Source organism: Haliotis rufescens, unplaced genomic scaffold (assembly GCF_023055435.1).
Source record: "Haliotis rufescens isolate VD_foot unplaced genomic scaffold, xgHalRufe1.0.p SCAF_7, whole genome shotgun sequence".
Classification (NCBI taxonomy): domain Eukaryota; kingdom Metazoa; phylum Mollusca; class Gastropoda; order Lepetellida; family Haliotidae; genus Haliotis; species Haliotis rufescens.
The window spans coordinates 12,925,595-12,953,547 of NW_025964361.1; the positions used below are offsets into that span (position 1 = coordinate 12,925,595).

General features: G+C 40.8%; 1 protein-coding gene across 3 annotated transcripts in view; it reads left to right on the plus strand.

Moving 5' to 3' along the window:
• Nucleotides 1-2,314: 2,314 nt before the first annotated feature.
• The window catches only part of LOC124141892 (protein inturned-like), a 54,441-nt gene continuing 28,802 nt past the window's right edge, over nt 2,315-27,953 (plus strand). The window contains exons 1-5 of one of the 3 annotated variants that reach the window (XM_046510078.2): nt 2,315-2,744; nt 19,914-20,149; nt 23,250-23,986; nt 25,013-25,095; nt 25,947-26,150. In XM_046510078.2, coding sequence (XP_046366034.2) covers nt 20,061-20,149; nt 23,250-23,986; nt 25,013-25,095; nt 25,947-26,150 — 1,113 coding nt within the window. In that variant the 5' untranslated portion in view covers nt 2,315-2,744; nt 19,914-20,060. Of the gene's footprint in view, nt 2,745-19,913; nt 20,150-22,128; nt 22,416-23,249; nt 23,987-25,012; nt 25,096-25,946; nt 26,151-27,953 lie in introns of those variants that run through there. The other 2 variants (XM_048387396.1, XM_046510077.2) reach the window with 2 other exon arrangements.

The window sequence follows — 27,953 nt, forward strand, 5'->3', positions numbered from 1 at the left end:
TAACATACAATGTCAGAAGGTAACATACAATGTCAGAAGGTAACATACAATGTCACACAGTATCAGAAGGTAACATACAGTGTCATATAGTGTCAAAAGGTAACATACAGTGCCAGAAAGTAACATACAATGTCATACAGTGTCAGAAGGTAACATACAATGTCAGAAGATAACATACAATGTCAGAAGGTAACATACAGTGTCATACAGTGTCAGAAGGTAACATTCAATGTCAGAAGGTAACATACAATGACAGAAGGTAACATACCGTGTCATACAGTGTAAGAAGGTAACATACAGTGTCATACAGTGTCAGAAGATAACATACAATGTCAGAAGGTAACATACCGTGTCATACAGTGTCAGAAGGTAACATACAGTGTCATACAGTGTCAGAAGGTAATATACAGTGTCAGAAGGTAACATACAATGTCAGAAGGTAACATACAATGTCAGAAGATAACATTCAGTGTCACACAGTGCCAGAAGGTCACATACAATGTCAGAAGGTGACATTCAGTGTCATACAGTGTCAGAAGGTAACAAATAGTCTATCATGTGATGTCGGTGTTGTGAAGTGTCATTGAGTATCTGGAAATACCATACAGTGCTATGTCACGTGATTCAGTGCTGTGACGACACATGAGGTGTCATGCAATGACATGACGTGTCCGCCAATGACACGGGTATCGGAACCTATATGTATCATGTACTTCTGTACCATGCAGTGTCACGCAATGCCATGAGAGGTGTCACGCAATGCCATGAGAAGTGTCATGCAATGCCATGAGCGGTGTCAAGCAATGCGACGAGAGGTGTCATGCAATGCCATAAGAGGTATCATGCAATGCCAAGGGAGGTGTCATGCAATGCCATGAGCGGTGTCATGCAATGCCATGAGAGGTGTCATGCACTGCCATGAGAGGTGTCAAGCAATGCCATGAGAGGTGTCATGCAATGCCATGAGCGGTGTCAAGCAATGCCATGAGAGGTGTCATGCAATGCCATTAGCGGTGTCATGCAATGCCATGGGAGGTGTCATGCAATGCCATGAGCGGTATCATGCAATGCCATGAGCGGTGTGATGCAATGCCATGAGTGGTGTCAAGCAATGTTTTGTGTCATTCAATATCAGCAGTATAATTCAGATGCAACAGCGGCAAGTACACCTGTTCATTAATCCTAGTACACCTTGTCAGTACACCCTTTCAGTACAGCTTACTTCATGTTGAGCTTCTTAGTTAAAAGAGAGGGGCATTATTATCGTCATGTCTTAAAGATAGATTTGAACATGATCCCAACCATCAACCTCGCCCAAACTTTACATAAACCTCTCATAGCAACATTAATATAATGATGTATGAAAGCCTGTTTTCATCACTAAGTGCTACATCTTCCTTTACCTCCAGGTCCCAGTGTAGAGACCTATACAACCATGGATAGTATGCACCACTGGTCACTGCATTCTGACAATTAGAACTGTTACATACCCGCACTTCATTCAACACAACAGTTATTAAGATGATTTAATGGTTCGAATGGCTTATGTTGCCCGGTGAAGCCCCAGCATGAGAGACAGGTAACAGTTTGATAGTCACGCTAATGTTCGGGTAATATATAAATATCGTAAGAAACAAGGACCCTACGGAGCGCTATAGGACAAGCAGTTGACGTGGAAGAAGGTATAGACTTTGGAAATGGCTGTGCATTGTTGACTTGAAACTTAATACAGTATTACTACTTTGTAATAAAGACGTTGAGGCGAGAACGCCCGCGGAAAGTGATAGTCGAAGTGTGACAACCCTGTCACTCTCTAACTTTGAAATAGACACTTTATCACACCCTTGTTCTCCAAAACAATGGACAATAGAAGTAACGGTGAAAAAAAACGAGTGTGTGTGATGAATGTTGAGTTAAACATTAACACTTGTACAGTCCGGTCAGACCTCTGGGATCAAATGAAGACTCGCAAACAAGAGAGGTGATACATGCTCTGATGTGTGTCTAAGAAACAGGGTGACTTAAAGCAGAGAGGCGGGATGTGTGTGTTCACACCTTCAGTCTAATGACCCGGTATCTTCTCACCCCCAGAAGCTGTCACTTGAAAGGCACAGATATCATTTCTCCCTTACTTCTGCTTGCTCAGGTATTCGATCTACCTGCATTCTTTGATTAAAACGGACGCTCAGGTAGATAAACTTTCGGTGAGACACCCTGCACTGATATCCGACTTCTGTTTGTGTTGGGTATATAGAGATATATACCCGTCAACTTGCTTCTTATCAAGTTCTGGCAGACGACAGCTTCACGACATGACTACCTGTCCTCTCTGTATTTGTAATGTCTTTTGAATGAATCTATCAACACATGGTGTGCATAACTAGGTTTCTTCTTCAGTTGTATCTGTCTAACCAGGGGCTATTGGTATTGGTGGTATAGAGCAGATAACGGCTAATACGTGTCGGAAACGAGCAGACCTGCCAGTGTAATAAGAGCAGACGACAATCTCAATTCAAGGAGTTCAGTTACGAAAGATCGGAGTTGTTTTAGCTCTCGCTTTGACGTGCCGCCTCCCAGGATGGGCTGAACTATACACTACACTTCAGCGCTGACTGGAATTCACACAACTGAAAAAAGGCAGACGATAGATTTGATAGCAGACGATAGTCATGCTGACATTTCATGCTGTGTGTTCGGACGATACCGCTTGTTTTAATTTCACTGGGACTGTCGACATTCTTAAGGTAGGTCAGAGTTCTGTTAGTTATTCTGTCATGATATATATCTACATGTTGATAACACAAATTAGACCCAAATACTGATAACACATTAACTTCAGCCATCCCTCTCTTATATGCATGGTTCAAATAGGATTTCAAAATATGCCACCTGGACCTCGCTAACAGCCTTGTATACCTCCAAGCCATAGCGGAGAGCTCATCCTAATTTCCCCTAAGTCCTCAAGGCTTCTCGGGTATTGATTATGTGTCCGCTCTCAGTAGCCTAACCAGTAAATCCACCCGAATGGTCTCAATCCTCTACCCCGAGACTCATCCGGCACACACCAGACAGACCTGAGCCGATATTTATCATTGAACTAATGGCAAACTGTTGTTATCCCGCGTCCACAAAGGCAATCCAGCTCGTCGACCGCTCACTCTTTGTACTCGGATTAGTGGTAGGCAAGTAAGAGAGAAAGGAGGACTCAACTGTTGGTACAATAGCTACACGATGCACAGGACAGGTGTGGAAGGCTGTCCTGGGGAATGTAGATAGTGTCATCATCGTCATCTTCATCATCATCGTACCGTCGTTGGGGGCACGGTGGCACAATTCAATGAAGCGCGCCAGGAACCTATGACCGATAATCAAGTTCGTCCTGTGTTTTCTAGGTTTGTCCATGGGTTTCACCAAAGTGGTATTTGTCTTAGACCTGAATCACGTCGGGCTTTCCTCATGATCTCTTTTACGGCTAAGGTGTACAAACCAACACCGAAGAAGAATGTGATATCCTTCGTCTATCACATCATTTGCAGTACAGTTTCACATGTTATATCAGCACGGACAATACAGTTATAACAGACAATATTCTTACAACTGTTATATGACAGGACGGACAATATTCTTACAACTGTTCTGTCACAACACCGACAATATGGACGCAACTGTTATATCACAGCACAAACAATACGGTTACAACTGCTATTTCACAGGACGGAAATACGGTTACAACTGTTAGATCAGCACGGACAATACAGTTACAACTGTTATATCAGCACAGACAATACAGTCACAACTGCTATATCACAGGACGGACAATACGGTCACAACAGTTATATCATAGGACGGACAATGCAGTCACAACAGTTATATCATAGGACGGACAATACAGTCAAAACTGCTATATCACAGCACAGCCAATACCGTTACCACTGTTATATCACAGCACAGACAAAACGGTTACAACTGTTAAATCACAGGACGGAAAATACGGTTAAAACTGTTATATCACAGCACCGACAATACCGTTACAACTGTTATAACACAACACGGACAATACAGTTACTACTGTTATATCACAGGACAAAAAATACGTTTACAACTGTTATATCACAAGACGGACAATACAGTCACAACTGTTATATCACAGCATAGACAATACGGCTATAACTGTTATATCGCAGCACAGACAATACGGTTACAACTGTTATATCTGCACAGACAATACAGTTACAACTGTTATATCACAGGACGGACTATACGGTTAGAACTGTTATATCAGCACAGACATTACAGTTACAACTGTTATATCACCAGACAGACAATACGGTCACAACTGTTTTATCACGGCACAGACAATGCGGTTACAACTGTTTCATTACAGGACGGAAAATACGGTCACAACTGTTATATCACAAGACGGACAATACAATAACAACTGTTAAATCACAGCACAGACATTACGGTAACAAGTGTTATATCAGCACAGACAATGTAGTTACAACTGTTATATCACAGCACAGACAATACGGTTACAACTGTTATATCAGCACAGACATTGCTGTTACAACTGTTATATCACAAGACGGACAATACTGCCACAACTGTTTTATCGCGGCACAGACAATGCGGTTACAACTGTTTTATCACAGGACGGACAATACGGTCACAACTGTTATATCACAGGACGGACTATACGGTTACAACTGTTATATCAGCACAGACAATACAATAACAACTGTTAAATCACAGCACAGACATTACGGTAACAAGTGTTATATCAGCACAGACAATGTAGTTACAACTGTTATATCACAGCACAGACAATACGGTTACAACTGTTATATCAGCACAGACATTACTGTTACAACTGTTATATCACAAGACGGACAATACTGCCACAACTGTTTTATCGCGGCACAGACAATGCGGTTACAACTGTTTTATGACAGGACGGACAATACGGTCACAACTGTTATATCACAGGATGGACAATTCAGTTACAACTGTTATATCACAGGACGGTAAATACAGTTACTACTGTTATATCACAGGACGGGAAATACGTTAACAACTGTTGTATCACAAGACGGACAATACAGTCACAACTGTTATATCACAGCACAGACAATACGGCTATAACTGTTATATCGCAGCACAGACAATACGGTTACAACTGTTATATCACAGGACGGACAATACTGCCACAACTGTTTTATCGCGGCACAGACAATGCGGTTACAACTGTTATATCAGAGCACCGACAATACGGTCACAACTGTTATATCACAGGATGGACAATTCAGTTACAACTGTTATATCACAGGACGGTAAATACGTTAACAACTGTTATATCACAAGACGGACAATACAGTCACAACTGTTATATCACAGCACAGACAATACGGTTACAACTGTTATATCACAGGACGGACAATACAGTTACTTCTGTTATATCACAGGATGGGAAATACGTTTACAACTGCTATATCACAGCACAGACAATACAGTTACAACTGTTATATCAGAGCACCGACAATACAGTTACAACTGTTATATCACAGCACAGACAATACAGTTACTTCTGTTATATCACAGAATGGGAAATACGTTTACAACTGCTATATCACAGCACAGACAATACAGTTACAACTGTTATATCAGAGCACCGACAATACAGTTACAACTGTTATATCACAGCACAGACAATACAGTTACAACTGTTATATCAGAGCACCGACAATACAGTTACAACTGTTATATCAGAGCACCGACAATACAGTTACAACTGTTATATCAGAGCACAGACAATACAGTTACAACTGTTATATCAGAGCACCGACAATACAGTTACAACTGTTATATCAGAGCACAGACAATACAGTTACAACTGTTATATCAGAGCACCAACAATACAGTTACAACTGTTATATCAGAGCACCGACAATACAGTTACAACTGTTATATCACAGCACAGACAATACAGTTACAACTGCTATATCAGAGCACCGACAATACAGATACAACTGTTATATCACAGCACAGACAATACAGTTACAACTGCTATATCACAGCACAGACAATACAGTTACAACTGTTATATCAGAGCACCGACAATACAGATACAACTGTTATATCACAGGACGGACAATACAGTTACAACTGTTATATCAGAGCACCGACAATACAGTTACAACTGTTATATCAGAGCACCGACAATACAGTTACAACTGTTATATCACAGCACAGACAATACAGTTACAACTGCTATATCACAGCACAGACAATACAGTTACAACTGTTATATTACAGTACACACTTACGACTTTTATAACTGTGTGGACAATGCACAAAGGACACTTGACTGAAATGCTGTATTAAGTACAGCGCGACCCAAAATCGTTATACTTTAGTGTCGGATTGTAGATTATTAGAGCAAATAGCTTGTTGAGGTGGTTGTCCCCCAGCAATGGGGAATATTGGGCACCAAGATCAGGACGAGGTTTCACATAACTGGCTGATCCTAACCCAGGTACTGAATCTGAAAGTGTGGACGAGGCCAGTGAGGCTGTTTACTAATCCTAACACCTTAGACCTGGTGCTGTCTCTCCTGACATTTACCCCTCGTGGGCCATTATTAAGCAAATATACAGAAAGGTTTTCTCCATTTGACAGTTATGATATTTCGTACAGTTACATGAAAGCTACTTTGCACGCCACAGTGCTTCACATGTCAACTCACAACCCTTGGTGTTTTATATTGGTATTTACAATCCATGTGTATCATATGTGTGTTTACAACACAGGAGTTTCATACTTGTACTCAAAACACAGGTGTTTCATATTTGTGTTTACAATACAGGTGCTTCATACCTGTACTCAAAACACAGGTGTTTCATATTTGTGTTTACAACACAGGTGTTTTATACTTGTTCTCGCAACACATATGTTTCATTTTGGTCCTAACAGCGCATGTGTTTCATATGTGTACTCACAGCACTGGTGTATCATACTTGTATTCACAAGGCCAATATCATCCTTATCTGTCTACATGCAACTTCGTAAGGTTATCAAGGCTCAACGTCGTGGACAATTCCGTGAAGGTATGGTTTCCACAATGCGCCTGTGCACAAGTCTGTTGTCGACATGGCAACAATGCATGACCATGGCCTTGAACTCATTGAACATCCTCCGTATTCACCAGATTTGGCACCGTCAGATTGGCAAACATAATGCAAAGTATGATGACGTAATTTATTTTTGAATAACTTTATTATAATTACAATGACGTAATTTCTGCTGTGGCGAAGTCTTCTACACCAGTGGGATTCTGGCACTCCAGTGTCGTTTGCAGAAGTGTATGGACCATGGAGCGGATTATGTTGAAAATTAATTAGCAACCAACTCTTCAACGCAGCCCGTTATACTTTTCAGCCATCCCTCGCAACAACATATTTCATTTTCCTAACAGTATTCCAAACCTAGACTCATTATAATTTCTTTTCCCAATGTCAACGTATCAAGACAGAAGTATCAATTGTGTTACCCACTTAATCGTAAGAGTCTCAAGACTGTAGCCGATTATGATATAAACTTACTTGTTCGCGTGATTGTTTGTTTCAATGAATTCATAATAGGTTTCATAATAAGGTGTTTGTATACTGTCTGTATTTCCTATTCTGACGTGTAGGTAGACAAACAGCTGATGGTTGAAGCAACATAGTGGAATACAGGTGTAAATCACCTTGTACAAATACACACATGGACAAGTGACGGGCTAGACTGACTTCAGTCTGGTCTTCAAACACGCCGTCAAGTAACACACTAGCATATACATTCTAAAAGCTGGTGCATTTAATATTGAGAAGCATTTTATCAAAAACTGTTTCTCTATTTACCAATAGGAAGTTGCAGTATTACTTATAATGCATAAACTTGTAATCAGTACAGTAAACAACGTTTATAACGAACACTCTTATAACGAACTGACCGATAAATTGTTTGATAGGCATTACTTAGAAGTTGACGGATGACAAGATAGACACGTTTTTTATGGATAGCTTCCAAGTATTAAAGAAGTTGTTATCCATAAAAATTGTGTCTATCTTGTCAACTGACCGATATAACGAACTTATTTTTTGTCCCGGCCATTTGTTGTATACATACTGAATATACGCTTTTACAAACGACGGTTATTACGAACTAACATTAGTGGTCCTTTTGAGTTCGTTATAACCGTAGTTTACTGTATATGAATATTGAACCAGACTGGATACAGGGTCATTTTATGCATGACTGTAAACAAATTGTGGAATTTGATCAATTGAAGTTTTGGTGAACGTATAACAACACGACAATGTTTTGACACGAAAGGACTTGTGTAATATATGAAGAGGTGGCCAGAGACGATCTTGCTATACAAAACTAACGTTCTCTACTCACGGGGCTGGCTTGCCTATCGATAACCATCAATACCGCGTGAATTTTAAAAGCATTTGTTGAACTAAACTGTTCGTCATTGTAGAATAATGCAATCTTAGCGAAACAATCATTTCCATAATCGTATGAAATATCTTCCGAAACCATAGAACATTGTACGATTCCGATTAGTATATAATAACCATGTATTTATCAATCACTATTATATGGTGATGATACCAGGTGTTCGTTTCCTCCCACCGTGGGCACTCGTCACAAACACATGTTAAGGCAGGGCAATTGTTCACCTGAAAAACAGGGAACACATGATACAAGTCATATGGTACAATGTCCTCCACATGTCCACCATAAAACTGTTGGGTTTTTTAACATTGACTGAGGCCATGAATTTGTAACCCTAATCAAACAACTTTTGAGAACGAATTGTGTGAATGTATAGTGTAGAAAGTCAAGCCGACCTTATTGTTGAAGTGATTGAGTATGGTTTTCGCCGCTTATAGCAATGTTCCAGGAATATTATTGGCCTTATTGTTGGAGTGTCTGGGGCATGAAGACATATATAGGACGTGCGGGTAACTGGTATTTGAGACAGCGGTTAATTCATTCTTCATTGAGTGAAACCTCGTTGATCCAGATAGTACAATCTCATTAAAATCAGACCTTAGTTCTCGGTACCGCTAAACAAAGATCTGAGCACATCCCAGTAGGGGTCACGTCACTCTCCTACCCAGAGTTCCTTGCGGCCGGCAGCCAGCCAGCATAGTACCTCTGCCACAGGCCAGCGCCATGTGACGATTCGTCACATCTTTCACAGTCCATCCAAGATAGTGCATATGCTGTTCATCCGTTTCATTGTTGACAAGCTTTTACATTGTGATAAACAAATGTCAAAGAATGGTTACGGTTCATTTAGAAAGTATCCTAAAACGTGAAAATCTTCTTGCTTTTGCGTAGTTATCGTTTGTTTACATTGGTTGTACGGCTTCACGTGCTGTCATCGAAGCCCTACGGAGAGCTAGCGATACGGTCACTTTGATGTATACATATATATTGTCATGCAGTCGCAGTTGTGGTAGCATATCTATATAATTATGCAAAACAATATGTAAAGCATATACCAAATACTTGCATTAGTCCGTTCTATACTGATTTCTGAAAAAGCGCGTTTGCTTACAAACAAGAGAAAAGTCCGGTCACGTGATATGCAAATTAGCCTGTGGCAGAGGTGTTATGCTGAGTCACCACTGCGACGGAGTGTGGGGTCACGTCAGAACGACCTTTCATCCGACCAATCAAAGCGTCGCTTACCAGATCATGAAAGTGACAGTTGGAATGTGCTTTCTAATCATGCATCCTCGAAAACTTTAACACGGGTATTCCGAACGATAGTTACGGGTTTAACGACTGAATCCATACTATCTAGACCATCTATTACCCATTCCAGAATGTTGTTTTGTTCTGGTTTCAAATTTTTAATCGAGAATTTGTCAAAATATGTTTCGAAGCGTAGTCGCCAATTTTAAATTAGTGCCGTAAAGCACGAGAAAGCTGCCTTCTAATTGGTCATTCCATTGGTCGGTCAAAGTTCGAGCAAGGTCGGCCTGACGTGACCCGTAATGGGATGTCCTCAGATCTTTGTTTAGCGGTAGCGAGGACTAAAATCTGATTTTAATGAGATTGCAGGCAGTCTCGCTTCCAGTGAAATCGTCCATATTCATGATTCATAGGCAGCGAGTAATGTCATGTGTGTGCGTAGCAGCGTCAAATCTGTAAAATCACTCATTTGATAAAGTGAAAACGTGAATTCATTTGGTATAATGACTGTGACCTAACCATGTAACCAAATAACTAAACTTTCTAATCATTTGGTTAAATGATTGGTTAAAGTTGAACGTCCTTCATTGGATAGGAGGAGGGCACGGGTGGACCAATCGTCTAAGGCGCCGCAATACGCTGTGTAGAGTTCCCATGGGCACGCCAGAAACCTATGATTGTGGGTTCGAAGCCCGGTTCGCCCCGATTATGTTTCTAGGTTTGTCAGCACCATACCCGTGCTCGGGGGTTTCACTAAAGAAAGTGGTACACGTCTGAGACCTGCATCACTTCGGGCTTTCCTCCCACATTAAGCTGACACGTCGTGATATAACTGGAATACTGTTAAAAGCGGCGTTAAACACAACTCACTCACTAAATAGATATGGCCGCCCTCACCTAAACCGAAACCCTCATCCGACGTCGATATCACGCGTTATTACCGCTTTGCTGTGTTAAATATTCACAAAATATCTGGTCTAACGCACAAGTTGCCGGTCCAGATTTTAAACAAGTTTCCATACATGTAGTTTAAATGCCACCACACCAAAGGACAGTATTTCCCTAATTTAAGCAAGCTAGGAAGTGAACGCGTAATTTGACAAGACGACAGGGCAACCCGAATGAAGACTAGCGGTGCCTGAAGAACAATGTTCTACGTAACAGCTATGCCACCGTAACCTAAACTGTCGTAATAAATGAGAAATTCAGCTGTGTCAATGCTAAAAGGTGCAGAAATAAATTTGGTACTAGAAAACCTCACATTTACGACGTTAGTCATTTGGTACACATGACTGAAGCTATATTCAGTCATTTGATAACAACGGCTGTATATCTTTGTAAGTTTAACAAATGACTTAGGGTCACAAAGAGATTTTACCAGATCATTTGATCCAAAAGGTTGATTTCACTTCCTGACTATCATATACACACTGGGGTTGTCAACAGTAACCATGGTGATGGCGGGTATCAAGGCTGACGGTGTTCGGATTAAGGGGGTGTCACTGTATACAGTGTATCTCCCGAATTGTCTCTCCTCCTCCGGGGCGGTCGGGAAGCCTAGTGGTTAAAGCGTTCGCTCGCACGCCGAAGACCCGGGTTCGATTCCCGACATGGGTACAATGTGTGAAGCCCATTTCTGGTGTCCCCCGCCGTGATATTGCTGGAATATTGCTTAATGAGGCGTAAAGCCATACTCACTCACTCACTCTCTCCTCCTCTACCCGGGTGGATGGAACTGATGTGATATGCCTTCTATCGCGTGTGCAATACTTTCTCACTACAGGTCAGGCCGAGATTAATATCTTAAGGTTTGCCTGGCGTGTATTGTTGCATGGCGTGTCGTGACGGTTGTCACTTCTCGTCACGGGTTTGTCACTGTATACCCACAAGTCGGTGACCCCTGACATGTGCACATCGTAATGTCAGTCGCCACGTGGCTCGCTGATTCCAGCTTGATGTGGTTATGTATTGTAGAAAACAGAGTCACGGATCCAAGATTGTGTGTGACTTTAGTTTTTCATGTACAGGGCCGACATTATATCTTTTGTCTCTTGTAACGAGAGACACTGTGCAGCCCGCTTTCTCTGACATTGATTCAAGATGCATGCATTGAAAGATATGATATATATTATTTGTGAAATTTAAAGTGTAAAACACGTTACCTATAGCATGTGATATTTTAGATTTGCTTAATATATATTAGTGAGGTGTGAGGTGAAATGGGGTTTAACGTCGCGTTACTTTTGTAGCGACGTGCATAGACAGACGTGTGTGTGTTCGTGTGGCTGCTTGTACTAGTCCGGACTGATGCCGATTTATAGTGCTAGCTCACTGAGATACCATGCAGCAGTTTAACATGAAAATCCCACTCAGAAACAGCATACTGACTCTGAGCCGACCAGTCCTTGTTTTAGCACCTAAATGCCGAGCGCCAGACAGGGTACGACAAGTACCATCCTTTAACGTCTTTTGGTATGACGCGACCGGGGACCCCGGACCTTCCGCTCTCCGGGCGGACGCTCTACCACTAGACCACGGAGGCGGTCAATATAATTAGTAGAGCATGATATATATATGTTAGACAAGTAAAACATGATATATGAAGAATGAGTAAACCCTGATATACAAAATGAAGTAGAAGACGATACACGAATAAAGAACCTGGTCCATATGTAATAACAGAATAGCACGATATGAATGGTTACCGGGAGAAGACGTTAAGCATCACCCCCTTCTATACTTAACATATTGTGAAGGAGAAATGATGCAAATCTGTTGATTCTACTTCCGGAAACAACACATTCGAGTGATTTCTCCGACTTAAGCCATGTTATGGTTGATATAATTTCTCTATAAATTTGCATAATGACCAATTTGGTTGGTTGGTTGGTTGGTTGGTTGGTTTGTTGTTTAACGCCGCACTCTGCAATATTCCAGATTTATGACGGCGGTCTGTAAATAATCGAGTCTGGACCAGACAATCCAGTGATTAATATCTTGAGCATCGATCCACGCAGTTGGGATACAATGACATTCATCAACCAAGTCAGCAAGCCTGACCACCCGATCCCGCTAGTCGCCTTTTACGACAAGCATAGAAGCCTTTTACGACAAGCATTGGTTGCTGAAGACCTATTCTACCCCGGATCTTCACGAGTCTATAATGACCTACAGTTGCGTCAGTTTCACGTGTTTCAAAAGTACGTTCAGGGTGGCCAGTGAATTCCCAGCTCAGAATTGTTTGAAAAAAATATATTTGTTGCACCAACAAAATATAGGAAATATGTTTTATCTCCCGCTTTCAGAGAAGAATTTATGCAGCAACCGATTATGATCGATCCCCTGTGATACACCACGTTAGTACGGTCGTGTCGCCTATTGATTATGATCGATCCCCTGTGATACACCACGTTAGTACGGTCGTGTCGCCTATTGACACTCCGACTGACATGGAGAATGCAGTTCGTAATTTACAGCAGTGACACACGGAGCTAGACCACGTTGTTGTGTTAGTCCCACCTGTAATTTGTGAGACAACAATTACACTCGATATCTACTGCCGTGTATCTCAGTAGTGTTTCACAGAGGGACTCGCCGACACGCACAGAACACATGCTTTCATCGTCTGGCTCTGTAATATCCATTATATAAATCTGTATCCGGGGCCGTCATATGTACTTTTTAGTCCCTTTATTCCCTTTAAAGCCCCGTTAATTAAACGCATGACTATAAGCATGGTTTAAGATTGGATTTAAACTGGTATTTTTGGCCCATGCATACATGCAGTGTTAAGAGTTCAAACCCAGGATACCGATCCGAGGGTTGGCAATGAGCTCCTCACACAGTTATGGATTCTCTCAATATGGATTAATAGAACTCGTAACCTAGTCATCGTTGACTTTCGAAATAGTTAACATAGTTGCTTCGCACGAACTTTGCTATTTGCCATTGTTCTGTGTGCGGGGTGGTCTACATGGACAGGGCCTAAGCTGTGTTGGTGAACTTCGATTGAAGGCGACATGCACCTCGCCAGACTCGTCCAAACACTTTATTTACCTTGAGATAGAAGGAGGCACGCGGTATACACACCGTTAACAGAGGTGGGAATGTGTGTGGTGTTGACTCGGGTATTGAACAGTCACCATATTAATGTTTTCTGAAGTGCTTATTAGCCTTTTTCGCCACAGCTTTAGAAACGTGACATTGTTGTATTGAAAATGATGTCAGGTGTGGCTATGTGTAAGTGAACACTAGGAGAAGCCTAAAGGCACACGGTTATGAAACCTCTACCGGAAACTAACTAACATAAAAAGAATAAAATAACGCCAGGTCCCTGTGTACAATAGCCATATATTTTTCCCTCCTGTCTACTCCCGAATTCACAAGTGCAGCTAAATGATAAGCTTACCTACAAGAGCTTTGAAGTGCACTTTCAAAGGCAGGGACTACCCACACGCAAACCTGCATGTATAGATATAGCGACCGGTATGTTACATATGTTTAAACAAAACACACTGACAATGTACCACTTGTTGAAACTCTGACGAGAAAGTACTGCGTTGCTGTATTTCTTCAGAGGTTGCCCTTATTGATTAGCGTACACTGGTTCATATGTTAGTTTGTATTCTGGCCATACCTCGCAGTTTACAACCTGACCTTGAGCAACCTGTCGGTGATGTAACATGAACGACCCTCCAGACATTTCCATCTATAGCATGTATGTAGTCAGCCTCGTTCAGTATTTCAATTTACGCATGTACAGTCAGGGGGCACTGATCTCCTGTAAAGGCCTCGTCCTTCCTGTGGTCACCATTATGTCTGCCCGATAGTGTAACGGTCACTATTATTTGTGCCCATGGTGTAACTGCTGTGGCGCCGGTCGATGTGATTCATCTTGTGTTGTTACAGTCACGTGAAGAGAGGGGAAACTTGTTACAGACACGTGAAGAGAGAGGAAACTTGTTACCATGACGTGAAGAGAGGGGACACTTGTTACAGTCACGTGAAGAGAGGGGAAACTTGTTACAGTGACGTGAAGAGAGGGGACACTTGTTACAGTGACGTGAAGAGAGGGGACACTTGTTACAGTCACGTGAAGAGAGGGGACACTTGTTACAGTCACGCGAAGAGAGAGGAAACTTGTTACAGTCACGTGAAGAGAGGGGAAACGTGTTACAGTCACGTGAAGAGAGGGGAAACTTGTTACAGTCACGTGAACAGAGGGGACACTTGTTACAGTCACGCGAAGAGAGGGGAAACTTGTTACAGTCAATTGAAGAGAGGGGACACTTGTTACAGTCACGCGAAGAGAGGGGACACTTGTTACAGTCACGTGAAGAGAGGGGAAACTTGTTACAGTCAATTGAAGAGAGAGGGGGCACTTGTTACAGTCACGTGAAGAGAGGGGACACTTGTTACAGTCAACTGAAGAGAGGGGAAACTTGTTACAGTGACGTGAAGAGAGGGGAAACTTGTTATAGTCACGTGAAGAGAGGGGAAACTTGTTACAGTCACGTGAAGAGAGGAGAAACTTGTTATAGTCACGTGAAGAGAGGGGAAGTTGTTACAGTCACGTGAAGAGAGGGGACACTTGTTACAGTCACGTGAAGAGAGGGGAAACTTGTTATAGTCACATGAAGAGAGGGGAAGTTGTTACAGTAAATTGAAGAGAGGGGAAACTTGTAACAGTCAATTGAAGAGAGGGGAAACGTCTTGTTACAGTCACGTGAAGAGAGGGGAAACATATTACAGTCACGTGAAGAGGGGGAAACATATTATAGTCACGTGAAGAGAGGGGAAACTTGCTACAGTCACGTGAAGAGAGAAGAAACTTGTTATTTCAGTCACGTGAAGAGAGGGGAAAATTGTTGTTACAGCCACGTGAAGAGAGGGGAAACGTGTTGTTACAGTCACGTAAAGAGAGGGGAAACTGGGTGTTACGACAGGGTACTATTTCAATGGTAAGATATTCATTTCGCCGCAGTTCACTGTGCAGAGTTGCGTGTATGATCATGAAATCGAATCTCATATCGACCGCGATTAACTTCCTTGGTTTACTGAAGAGGAACACGTGTTCATTACATCTAACTCATTATCCCTTGAGATATGTGGGGGGCACGGGTGGCCCAGTCGTCTGAGGCGCCACAATACGCTGTGCAGAGTTAAGTCCCTTGGGCACGCCGGTTCAAATCTAAGTTCAAATCTCGGTTCGGCCCGATTGTTTGTTTGTCAGCACCATACCCATGCTCGTGGGTTTTACGAAAGTGCTTAACGTCTGAGACCTGCATCACTTCGGGCTTTTCTCCCACATTAAGCTGACACACCGTGAAATAACTGGAATACTGTTCAAAGCGGCGTCAAACCCAACTCACAAACTCACTCACTTGAGATGTGTCAGTTGGTCACGATTCATTATACAAAAACATGTTTGGCAACCTGCGTTAGAATAATGACAAAGGGATATTTGGTAAAAGAGTATGTTCGTTTTAAAGGTTTTTTTCAGTGATTCATTCAGTTAATTTTCGCCCGTTAGAATCTGCGGGTGCTCGAAACTGGCCAGCTTTGGCCTTGACGTTTTGTACGTCAATAGTTTTTTAATAGTTTTTAATCTATTTTGACGACTTGTCAATCTCCAGCCTCTCGCTGTGGACAATGTCTCATATATCAGCGGAATACACCCGCCCGTGTTATATAACATCACAACGCCCAGCTTCTTGAAGATCAGGGCCGATAACTCCTTCAGTCGAGAGGATCTTGATCTTATACACACACATATAGGGTGTACTTGCGCGGCAATGAGGTCGCGTGTTGACACAACAATCCCCCTATCTATCTATTGTCTCCTCGTATACCCGGCCACTGTGTGTCTGGGGGTGGGACAGGTCGGGTTACCCACACGCTCCGTGTCTGTGGGTGCCAGGAACATAGATATGGGTTGTCTTCCTGCGGTTAACCTGTGGTTTCTCAAACGACCTCAGCAGCATCATATACGACATCAAAGTAAGCGACATCTACTACTATTTATCTTTTCTCTTAAAAAGTTTATGACATGAGCGTGTATCTACGTCTTGTCATACTTTCACGACAAAAAGATTGTGTGGTTTCTTAGCCATGGTTCTTCCGTTTGTAAATCTGTGATTTGTACTTGTTTTTAGTAACTTAGTTCCTCTACCTGTAAACTTCCAGACAAAGAAAGTATACACCCATGTGTGATGGTGGCTAAAGACGAAACAAACAGTGAAATGGTTATACGATGGTGATGTGTTTTGGACGTTATGTTTGCAGTGCTGGAGCGACTGTTTTCAGCCTGGTAACGTTTTGATAGCGTTTGTAATGTTTTGATCAATTTTCGAGCCGTTTACTTTCTTCTGCCCAGTTTATGTCTTCCTTTGTTGAAATTACTGATCCGCCATCATATTTAACGGGTTTTCTCACATCAGTTGAACTTCAGCCGTTTCGGAGGATGTTAGTGAAAAAAGATAATCAATGATAATCAATGATAATCAATGATAATGTCTGTAAACGGCACGTGCAGCACAAATCCAACACAAGAACTTTGCGAACGTCCCTATCAGATGGTGCAGACGTATGTCCTTCTCATGAGTATTGTAGACTTAAGACCATTATAGGTTTAAGGGGTACAACAGACGTAATGAGTTGAAAGGGACGACCATGTGTTTATATGCCAACGGTCATAAGATGTTGGTTTAAGTTTCTGTTGAACTGAGAGTTATACAGAATCTGTCTTCAAACTTGAAGATTTATTTTGAAAACTGAACCCGTTTTGTCTTGTGATTGTTTTGCCTTGTGCACAGCCAGGTGCTCGCAGGATGTAGGTAGGTGTGCCCGTCGTCGTGGGGGAGATGAAATGGGTTTACTATCAATCTTAATGTTATTAGCAAGATTATATAGCAACGTTCATGTGTGTGTGTGTGCGTGTGTGCGTGTGTGTGTGTGCGTGCGTGTGTGTTTGTGTGTTTGTGTGTGTGTGTGTTTGTGTGTGTGTGTGTGTGTTACGGTGCTACTGAGGTAGATTGCTGCAGTTTAACATGGATACCCTACCCAAGCACACTGTACCAACTCCGAGCCGGCCAGTCCTTGTCATATTCCCTGAGGGCAGGGTAACAACAAGTACCATATCTTAACGTCTTTTGGTAAGACTCGATCGGGGATCGAACCACCGACCTTTCGCTTTCCGGGTAGACACTCGATCCACTAGGCCACGGAGGCTGTTGCTCATATACCTGCTTCTACTGACCTTACACAAATCCATATTCATCTTAATTATTAGCATACTAAACCTTCAACTGAGTATTTTGTAAATCTTATATCTTCTAAATTCAAATATGCAATTGCACAACTATCAAAATACCTATTTAAAGCCATGACGCTATGTAAGTCACATCATCAATATTGATATCGAGTGTTTGTATTACGTTTGTAAATGTTAATGTACTGATATCCTGTTCGGACCTCTGGCTTTAATAGCTGAAACTAAACCATGATGATATGTGAATACCCATGGAAGCCGTACATGCCATGGCTACGCGATAAAACGCAAAGAACAATGAAGAACCAGGTTTATTTCATGATAAAACAGTGTTCTATCATGACGTCATTTCTGGAGATTCGAGCATGCGCTCTCATCTTGATGACGAAAATAATGAAAAAACCCACTAATTCCAGAACAAATTAATTATTTTATATTAAGAATCTTCTCAACCTTCTTTTACAAAAGAAGGCCGATTGTAGTTATTTTCGGATCATGAATACACTACTGCTTAGTTGTCTGAAAATGTCTGCTTAAATAATATTTAACTTCACTACATGGCCTAAATGGCAAAGACATTCACATACAAAGCATCAAAACATTCATTTGATATTCGTACATTTACATAAATTACGCAGATCTTATAAATAGGATTTTTATTCCTTTCTCGGATTTTATATCAAAATAACTATGTTTACATAACCTGGGTACCAGGTAATACACATTTTATAAGATAAAAACATCGTATCTTGACTATTGTAAGAAAGTCTCGATTTTTATCTGTTACATTGTATTATTTTTGAAAGGGACAATTTGGGTCTTATTTTGGTAAAAACGACTCAAAGGAAACATAACGTGTACCAATCTAACAAGAAAAAGAAATTTGTGCAGTTAATTACATTGAAACTATTTTTACGAGCATACGCCGTCAAATGTACAATAGAAGGTCGTAATTTGCCAAGGGTTCAAACGTTTGTATTCGTACAGTTATGATTTATATGAGGCGTATTGCCCCGAGCCCTCCAGTTAAAGCCATATATTACAACCATGCTTTAAATACACCTTCTCCAGAGTCTTCTAGTGCCATGACGTTGCGGTAAGTTATTTATTTTCATCCACCGAGTAGCAAGAGCGTTGTGTGAAAGGGTAATGGGATTAAGTCCATGAAAACAGAACACCTTCATAAACATCACAGCGGACATTCGGGCTACATTGCGGTGTCATAGATGACACAGTACTGGATAGGCATGTCGCTTTATGATTTCCCGAAACACTTTGACAGATATTAATATGTAAATATAGGAGAAACGATAGGAGAAGAGTGTGCCCCTTGCCGTGAACCGTGTAGGGAAGTCAGTGTATCTACTCGGGATTCTCTGTACATGCTGTGAGTGGCTTGTTTATTTCTCCTTTCTCTGATTTTTTATCACATCTTTATTAATGTACCCCTCGAGCCGTGACCCTGCCCACAGAGGAACAAGTCGGGTCTCTGTTCTGGACTAAATTGCTACCCGTTACATAAAAGGAACGCGCACGAATGTTTTAATTGATATAGACAACCACCTGTTACACTCGCACGTGGTTGATTGTACAGTGGGTTTGTTGTAGTGGTTGGGACTTTGATTAGATGTGAGAACCTGAACACGCGTCGCTATAAATGAGTCAGTATATTGCTGTGAGGCGTCTGTTCTTAGAGGCAATATCAGCATCAACGACCCTCGTCTGAATATCCGCAAGTGAAGGATATTTGTTTCACAAACGTACATGATCTAACAATCAAATTACTGTTATTTCTTTCACGTGAGGATACAATAAACAGTAATTTTGTGTGTTAATATCTCAACTATGTCAAATCATCACGATTCAAACATAATATCGCGTGTTTGTGCAGGAAAGAAAACTACAACCTGCGCTGTCATGGATACAGAGGATGACGATGACGTAATTCCGTTGCTGTGTCTGCGGCTGTCGTGACGTAAGATCTTGCGACTGGTGTAGGGGGCGTCAAGGTAGATGCCGCGAGTGGTTCCGGTGTAGAATGTTTGGCGTGAAGACGCCCATAGCCAGATGCAGACCGACCAGCCGACAGAGGGACTTCGACACCGTGCGGACGATACTGTCACGGAGGTAGGACATACTGTACATGAATGAACTTTTCCTTACCCTTTTCAGTATAATAAAATCTGTCAAATTAATTTATGCACACACAAAAAGAGATGAAAGCAGTCAATCAAATAGTGCGACTGTCTCGTCAAATTTCCATTGTTTAAAACTAAAACTGACGTAACAAATCCTATTTAACTAGCATATGTAGCTTATAATTATTGCTATAATGTTATACATAGATGCATGTCCAGAAAACTAAACACCGCATCAGTATATTGACGTGAGTCCCGTGGGCATTCCGGTTTAGAATAGTTCCCCAGCAACCTTTGCTGGGCGTAAGGGGCGACCAAATGGGTCGGGTGGTCAGGCTCGGTGACTTGATTGATGGCGTGATATCGTACCCCTCTGTATCCATTACGTTACCATCGAATAACCATTTCATTTATTTTAGCCACCATCAAAAAAGAGTGTATACTTTCTTTTGTCCGTCAGTCTAAATCTGCCATCAGTATTCAAATGTAAGAAGCCGTGATGATATCCGCTTTCTTCAAACTGCTTTCTTTTAATAATAATAATCATGACGCTACAACGTGAACTGCAAACGTTTTAAAACTTACATGGACGTTAAAGCATTTCTTGTTTCTTACAATAATCAAAGTAATTAATATCACTATTATTGTTGGGACTGCATTAAACACATAATCTGTTCCTAAACGATTGTATATTGTATATACATACCTGATGGTTAAAACCGTTTCAATAAACAAAAGTCAGCGAAACAATCCAAGTTGAAGTCACCTTCAATGCGTGTATACATAGTACGAATACATAATATATGTTTTACAGACCGTTCATATGTTTAATATGTTAAGGTCCTGTATAGTTTTCAAACCTTATTCGAGAATGCGTCAACTCGCCTTTTGAAAATATAAATGCCTACAAGTATTGAATTTAGAATGGTTCGGGCGTTATGACTTTTCAAATTAAATAATATCCAGTGTCTACAACACACGAATGGGGATAATACCCAGATTCTTATATGAGTTTTTACACGAATGTTTCTATTTTTAATTGGGTTATAACATTTTTCATTGAGTAACCAATATTTTTTCACTTATCTAATTCATCACTCTATCGGTTTTTTCCCAAAATGAGTAAATATTTTCAGATTTTAAAAATGTATTTTTAAAGATGTATATAAGGGTTCTAACTAGCTCGTAATTGTGTTTCGGAAATTAGCTCCATTGTACGCATGCTGAAAAAAGTAATTGGGTTTTGAATATTGCAAACACCCATAACTTATTTGTACATCGTATTTTAGATAAATTTAGGAATTCCTATAACTGTGTTTTTATCACAGCAATTAGAAATTCTGTAAAGAGGGGAGGGGAGTATTTGATAGTAAAAACAGTAAGGTTTCATGGAAATATACGTGGTTTATAAAACATACATGATTATTGTACTGTTTAATCTATCGTATTTTTCAATCTTAGGCTGACTCGTTCATTTTTTGCTTTTTCTCGTGATGAAGAGTCTTATAATCGTTAAAAAAGTATCAGGGCGGTCGGGTAGCCTAGTGGTTAAAGCGTTCGCTCGTCACGCCGATGACCTGGGTTCGATTCACGACATAGATACAATGTGTGAAGCCCATTTGTGGTGTCCCCCGTCGTGACATTGCTGGAATATTGCTAAAAGCGGCGTAAAACCTCACTCACACACTAAAAAAGTATTACATAATATTATTCAATGAGAATCTCATCGATTAATTTAACTGCTTTTCCCTGTAGTCTAAATGTTATAAAATCTATAAAGGGAAAAGAAATCTTTACGAAAAAGTGAGGTGATGCACGTGGGATTTTGTAAAGAAAAGTAAAGGTGTCTATTGCAGTTCAGGAATGCGAGTCAGCGAAGTGAGCTTCTAAACTGTTGAATGAATCACGACGCACGGGGTAATGTAAGAGTTTTGTCCCTTGAAAGCTCTCATGCTTGTGATTGGAAAAAAGCTATTCGGGTGACCAGTCCCCGGATGTAAACAGTATGGCCGCCATGGACAGGTCAATATGTAAATTAAGAAAACTTTTCAGTTATGGATAAGAAATAACATGGCCTATTTCCCTTCGATTGGACCGTTTTATGATCCTGAAAACGAGCAAGAAATATATGATGGCAGTGATGGACGACTGAAAACGCGACAGTATCCCCGGGCCGAGCGACAAAACGTCATATCGCACCCGGGGAACGAAAACTTGTCTGCCAGAATATCACCGAGAGACAACGGGGGTTCCGAGTAGGGAGGATTATTTATGTGTTTCATAACAACGCTTTCAAACCATACATACGTGCATTTGCAAGGCCATTATAGACATCTAACTGGCTTTTTTAGAATTCCCGATGTTTCAACATGTTTTAAAAATCAATACTTCGAGCTTGTGTATATTTCTTGTTGCAATGTTGATGACAGGTCCATAACAGCATGATCAAGAAAAGTAAATATCAGATTTATGAAATATTTAAAAAAAACATTTGTTATCAACATAGTGACGTTGGGTATTGATTACGTAAAACCATGGATGTTTAATTTATTGTTCACTTACCTGTTCACGGTATTTACCTTGTCAACATTTGAAACGAATCAAACTGTTTTAGGGGCCTATAAATAACACCATTTAGCGTTTTATGTGCACTATGTTAAATGTCATAGACCCAGGTTCTAGTCCTAAGAATTGTAATTAATGTGCATATGTGTTTGTTGTTTAATGCTGCACTAGGCAGTATTCCACCTATATGGGGGTAATCTGTAAATAAACTATTCAGTGACTGTCATAATGACCATCGATCGATCATATTTTTCCATAGAGCATGTTGAGTATTTATTCACTTGTTATCACTCATATTGGGTATAGTCTATTAGGTAATTTAAAAAACCCATGTTTATTATTCGGATTACTATTCTGTTTCACAATGTTTCAGTTGACCTTATTTGCAATTAATTTGTCTTGTTTTCCCCCGACCGGGGGTTGTTCTAGCATGTTTAGCCATGGTGACTATCTCATCTAGTTCCATCAATTGATTTAGCACAATATTAAACATGATAAATAGTTGCTAATTGATTTATTTTCAGCAAAGTTGGTGCCAGTTGGACTCCATATGTGAACCAGAAACAAGGGGATGTTTACTATGTGGATGTGGAGAAGCCCAGCAGGACAGACAAGGTCACAAATGACTCCTACCCGTACTTCCAAAGATTTGCACCCGAGTCAGTAAATCAACACAACGGACATGGCAATCCTGATATTCCCAAAGGAGATGTGGACTCACTTCAGAAACACTGTGATCGTGGCAGTATATCTAGTCAAGACAGAGCTCTCAGTGAGAGAGGAAAACTGTCGCAGAGAAACCAAAGAAATGAAGATGTTCATAGGAATGAGGAGGTTACTGACTTCAGACATTTTGGGAAAGATGCTGATGAGAGAAAAATGTGGAAGGATGAAAACTTCAATGATAGGACTAGTGGTAGCAGTCACGGCAGTGGTAGCCATTTTGTACGCCATGGTAGCATGGATAGTTTTGAGGAATACAGAGATATGTCGGAGTCAGTTCAATCACGAAAAAGTTACGATGTTGAAAGATGGAAGGATGTTGTTCTTGTGCCAGATTTCCGAACAGTGAGGAGAGATGATGGAGGGGTCTTGTTGTGTGAGAAACTCTTCGGTGTCATTTTGTTCCAATTCAATCACAAACCGGGATCAGGAAGGTCACGGAACAGTGAGTCGAGGGAGGTCCTCAAAGACAGAAAGGTCATTGTTCAAGGGGTGGCGCCCAGAACGGCTGCTGAGAGGTCTGGGAAGATACACAGAGGTATGATTTAGTTTTGTCTGTGATGTATCTACTGCTGCACAACATGGTACATTCGATGATGCATGTGCCCCAAAAATGTCACATTATTCGGTTCTTTGAAAGAAATTCAATTGATCACTGTCCCTGCTGTAAATGTGAAATGGTAAACACGTTAAAACCATTAGACTTAATTAAAACCCATTATTCATGCATGCCACATGATATGCTGTATATATGATACAGTGATATAGTCAGTTGTTCCTTTACCAGTGTTCTACTGACCAAGCTGAATTGACTTAGTTACTGGACCATGTACCATGTGTGTACATGATCATTAGATTTAGGTGTGAATTCAGGATTTGCCCCAGTTGCGATTGTTAGCCTCTCAGGACTTCCAGCAGCCTATGCCCTAACCTCGGAGTCCACTCATTCGAACTTGGCTATTAGCTTCATTTGGAGTAGATTTTACTGTTATCAGGTTATCATGTGGCATTTATTAGCTGACTTTACTAGAAAGAACAGAATTTTACTTGACTTGCAGTCGGGCTTTAGAATTGTGGCAAAATTTGCGGACTGTACGAGTGTTGTCATCATCTGAGGGCGGTCAGGTAGCCTAGTGGTTAAAGCGTTCGCCCGTCACGCCGAAGACCCGGGTTCGAATCCCGACATGGGTACAATGTGTGAAGCCCATTTCTGGTGTCCCCCGCCGTGATATTGCTGGAATATTGCTAAAAGCGGCGTAAAACCAAACTCACTCACTCACTGTCATCATCTGATCATGGTCATTGTTTCATCACCACGGTAATGTCTGTCCACTTGACATAAACATAATATGGAATAATGATGACATGGTGAATCAGGCAATGTTACTCAATTATTGTCATTGTTATGTAAGTCCGTTCTACATGTTCTAACCAAGCTAACCTTATTGTTGTAAACATTGCTGTTTGGATTGGACAAAATATAATAAACAGAACTGTGTCGTGATGCATTGATGTGTGACTGTCAATGATTATTATTCAAGTGTTTTTTTGCTGTCTCCTTCAGGTGACATGTTGATCTCAGTGAATGATAATGAGGTTACGTGGCTAAATATTGACAAGCTCTTCCAGGTTATCCAGCCAAAAAAGGTTTGTGCTAGTATTCATATTTGACATTTGAACATTGATTGTATTTGAAAAATACTGAATTTGTACCATGGTTACTGGTATTCATGGTATTTATCACATTATTGCTAACATGGCCGATATAATAGAAATATGGCTAATGCTAAGATAAATTGATTTATGACTGCATCTTTATTACAAAGGAATATTCTTGTATATATCATTGGTTCAGACTCTTTAGCATGTTTAGCATGTGTCAAGGGACAGGTGTTAAATAATTTTTATGAAGAAGGCACTTGGTGCCTATCGGGCTTATCCTATTATTTCTGAATTACCTGTACAAAATATGATCTGAGTCTTGATATGGCTCTTTAAAAGTTTTGAAGTTTCATGATCAGGAATATAATAATAGTTACCTTATTCGACATAATAAATGCCCGGGGCGCTCTCAAAATTAGAAATAGGGGGCTCTTATTAGAATATTATTTTGGTGAAAAACAACATGAACAACAGAGTTGAAAGATCTTGAATTTCGTGGTTTATGCTGACAGCCTGAAATGTTTATATACGACAGATATATTTTTCCAGAATTTAATTTCCCATTATTAATCATTAAGGATGCAAATAACACATGTATTGTACACGAATAAATAAGTCTTGTGTACATTGATCAATCTGAATGGGTGTCAATTGGGATTATCCACTAGCCAATATATTAGCAAATATTGCCATGGGCGCTTATTACGTCAAATACGGTATTCATGATTATCTGCTGCCTAAATTTACCTACTGTATCATGGTAATCATGGTAATACTTGTACGTCTCCTGAGCATGTCACCAAGCTGTTTGTTAATGTTTCATTGTGTGTTTGTAGAATGTGAAGCTGACACTTCAGTCCCCTGTGATTGTGGGCCCCAAGCCCCCAGTCCATCCGCGGCCACGCTTCCCCCGACATGACATCTATAGACGAGTGACTGGCCATAGTGTGAAGGAAGGACAGAAGAACCTGAGTGCTTCCACGTACACTCTGCTGTATCTCACCTTGACCGAGTCATCAGAGGATTCCAGCTCTACCATGGTGAGAACCACCCCAGATTAGTCTATGTCAGCGATCATTGCTATTAAGTATGATTCACATGATAAATACAGGTAAACAAACATAAGAAAATAGTCAGACATTTTTCTTATTACAAAAGCGTGGCCACTAGATGTAGATATTACATAGCACATTTATCATCCAAAACTGGCTTTCACAGGAGAAATCGCTGCAATAAAATGCCAACATTTGTGACACATCTGTTTCCATGATGGTACAGTCAAATGACATCACTAATCTCTCTGTCACTGAGACTAGTTAGGTGTACTTTGTACGCACAAGACACTGCTTTTTACAATGTATTACTGATTACAAACTGAAAAAGTGGAAAGTAGGATTTTTGTCAAATATTATGAGGGCAAAATCATGTTTTATGGATCCATGAAACTGAAATTCATCGAGACCAGGGGCCGAGGTCAATATCAGTTTCTTTGGTCCATAAAACATGTTATTGCTTGAATTGTGGTCAATAATCTCTTTTTGCATAATTAAAAAAACAGGTATATTTCAAATTCAACAATAATTGAATCAGATGTCACAGGTCTGAGGAGATGATGCACAACAAGTGTTGCGTTATTCTCTCTCTGCTTTGCTGAAATTATTTCTCTTCTTTGAATCCATTGGCATAATCACAGGGCAATATCACTTTTGACCGCTGCATGGCAGGGTGGGACTCAGGGCAATGCCTTGTTTTTAGGAAGGTCATGTTACCCTTTCTCACTGATGAAAATACAGATATATTTTGTAATAGTAAATTTTTAAACTTATTCTATCTCATACTTTGCATTTCTTCTTCGATCCTATGAGGAAATATGCTTGAACCATGTTTCCAGCTTCTAAAATAAAAACATTCACCAAAACACACCTATGCATCTCCATGGTTACGTCCAGCAGTTAGGTCAATTATGTGCTCTGTGTCTGGCAAGCTTGCTCGAGCTGACCATGTGTATACCTCTGCCAACTCTTCTCTTTCTCATCGCCACTGTGTGTTGACATGTTTTGTCACCTAAGAGAAGTTTGTTTTTCTTCTTGCCAAGTTCTGTGAATAGATACACAGCCTACAAACATGGGTAAAAAGGACAGACAACTGTTGGCATGCAAAGAATGCCAATGCACATATTCAACGTCAGACCCTCACTCCTTGTGTTCTGATTGTCGCGGACAGTGTTTGTTGAACTCGCGTTGTGCAGGGTGCCTATCTTCAGTGATGTCGTAGATTATCAGACCATTGTTCTAAGCCCAAGGATTCAACCAAGAAATCATCCAAGAAACCTGGATCTTCAATCCAATCAGAAGAACCTGTACTGTCCGTCACTGATGATAACCATCTCTGACAGCTTCCTCATCATGCTCATGGGTGATATTTCCAATCCCGACCTTTCGAACGCTCCACAATCTCTTATCCAAGCTGATGTTCGTTCTGTCCTTTTGACCGATCCCGCTCTCGTTCAAGCGACCAACCACTGTCCTGCCTTTAAGATACCACACTTGGAATCTACGAGTTCTGCTCCTACAATCAATTGAAGTAGGACAATTGTTCTACTGTTTCCGCTCAACTACCACAGGGGATGCTCCCAATCATCACACTCAGGATTGCATTCCCACCAGGTGGCTCCTCAGGAACCTTGTCAACCTATCTAGCCCATGAGTTGGGATCACCGCGATCAGCAGAGTACGGAACCCTTCTCTTTCATGACAGTGATTTCTACAGTCTTACTTCAAAGTTCTTCTTCTTCAACTTCTAGTCTACCTTTCATTCTACAGATGCCGCACCAGGTCCTGTTA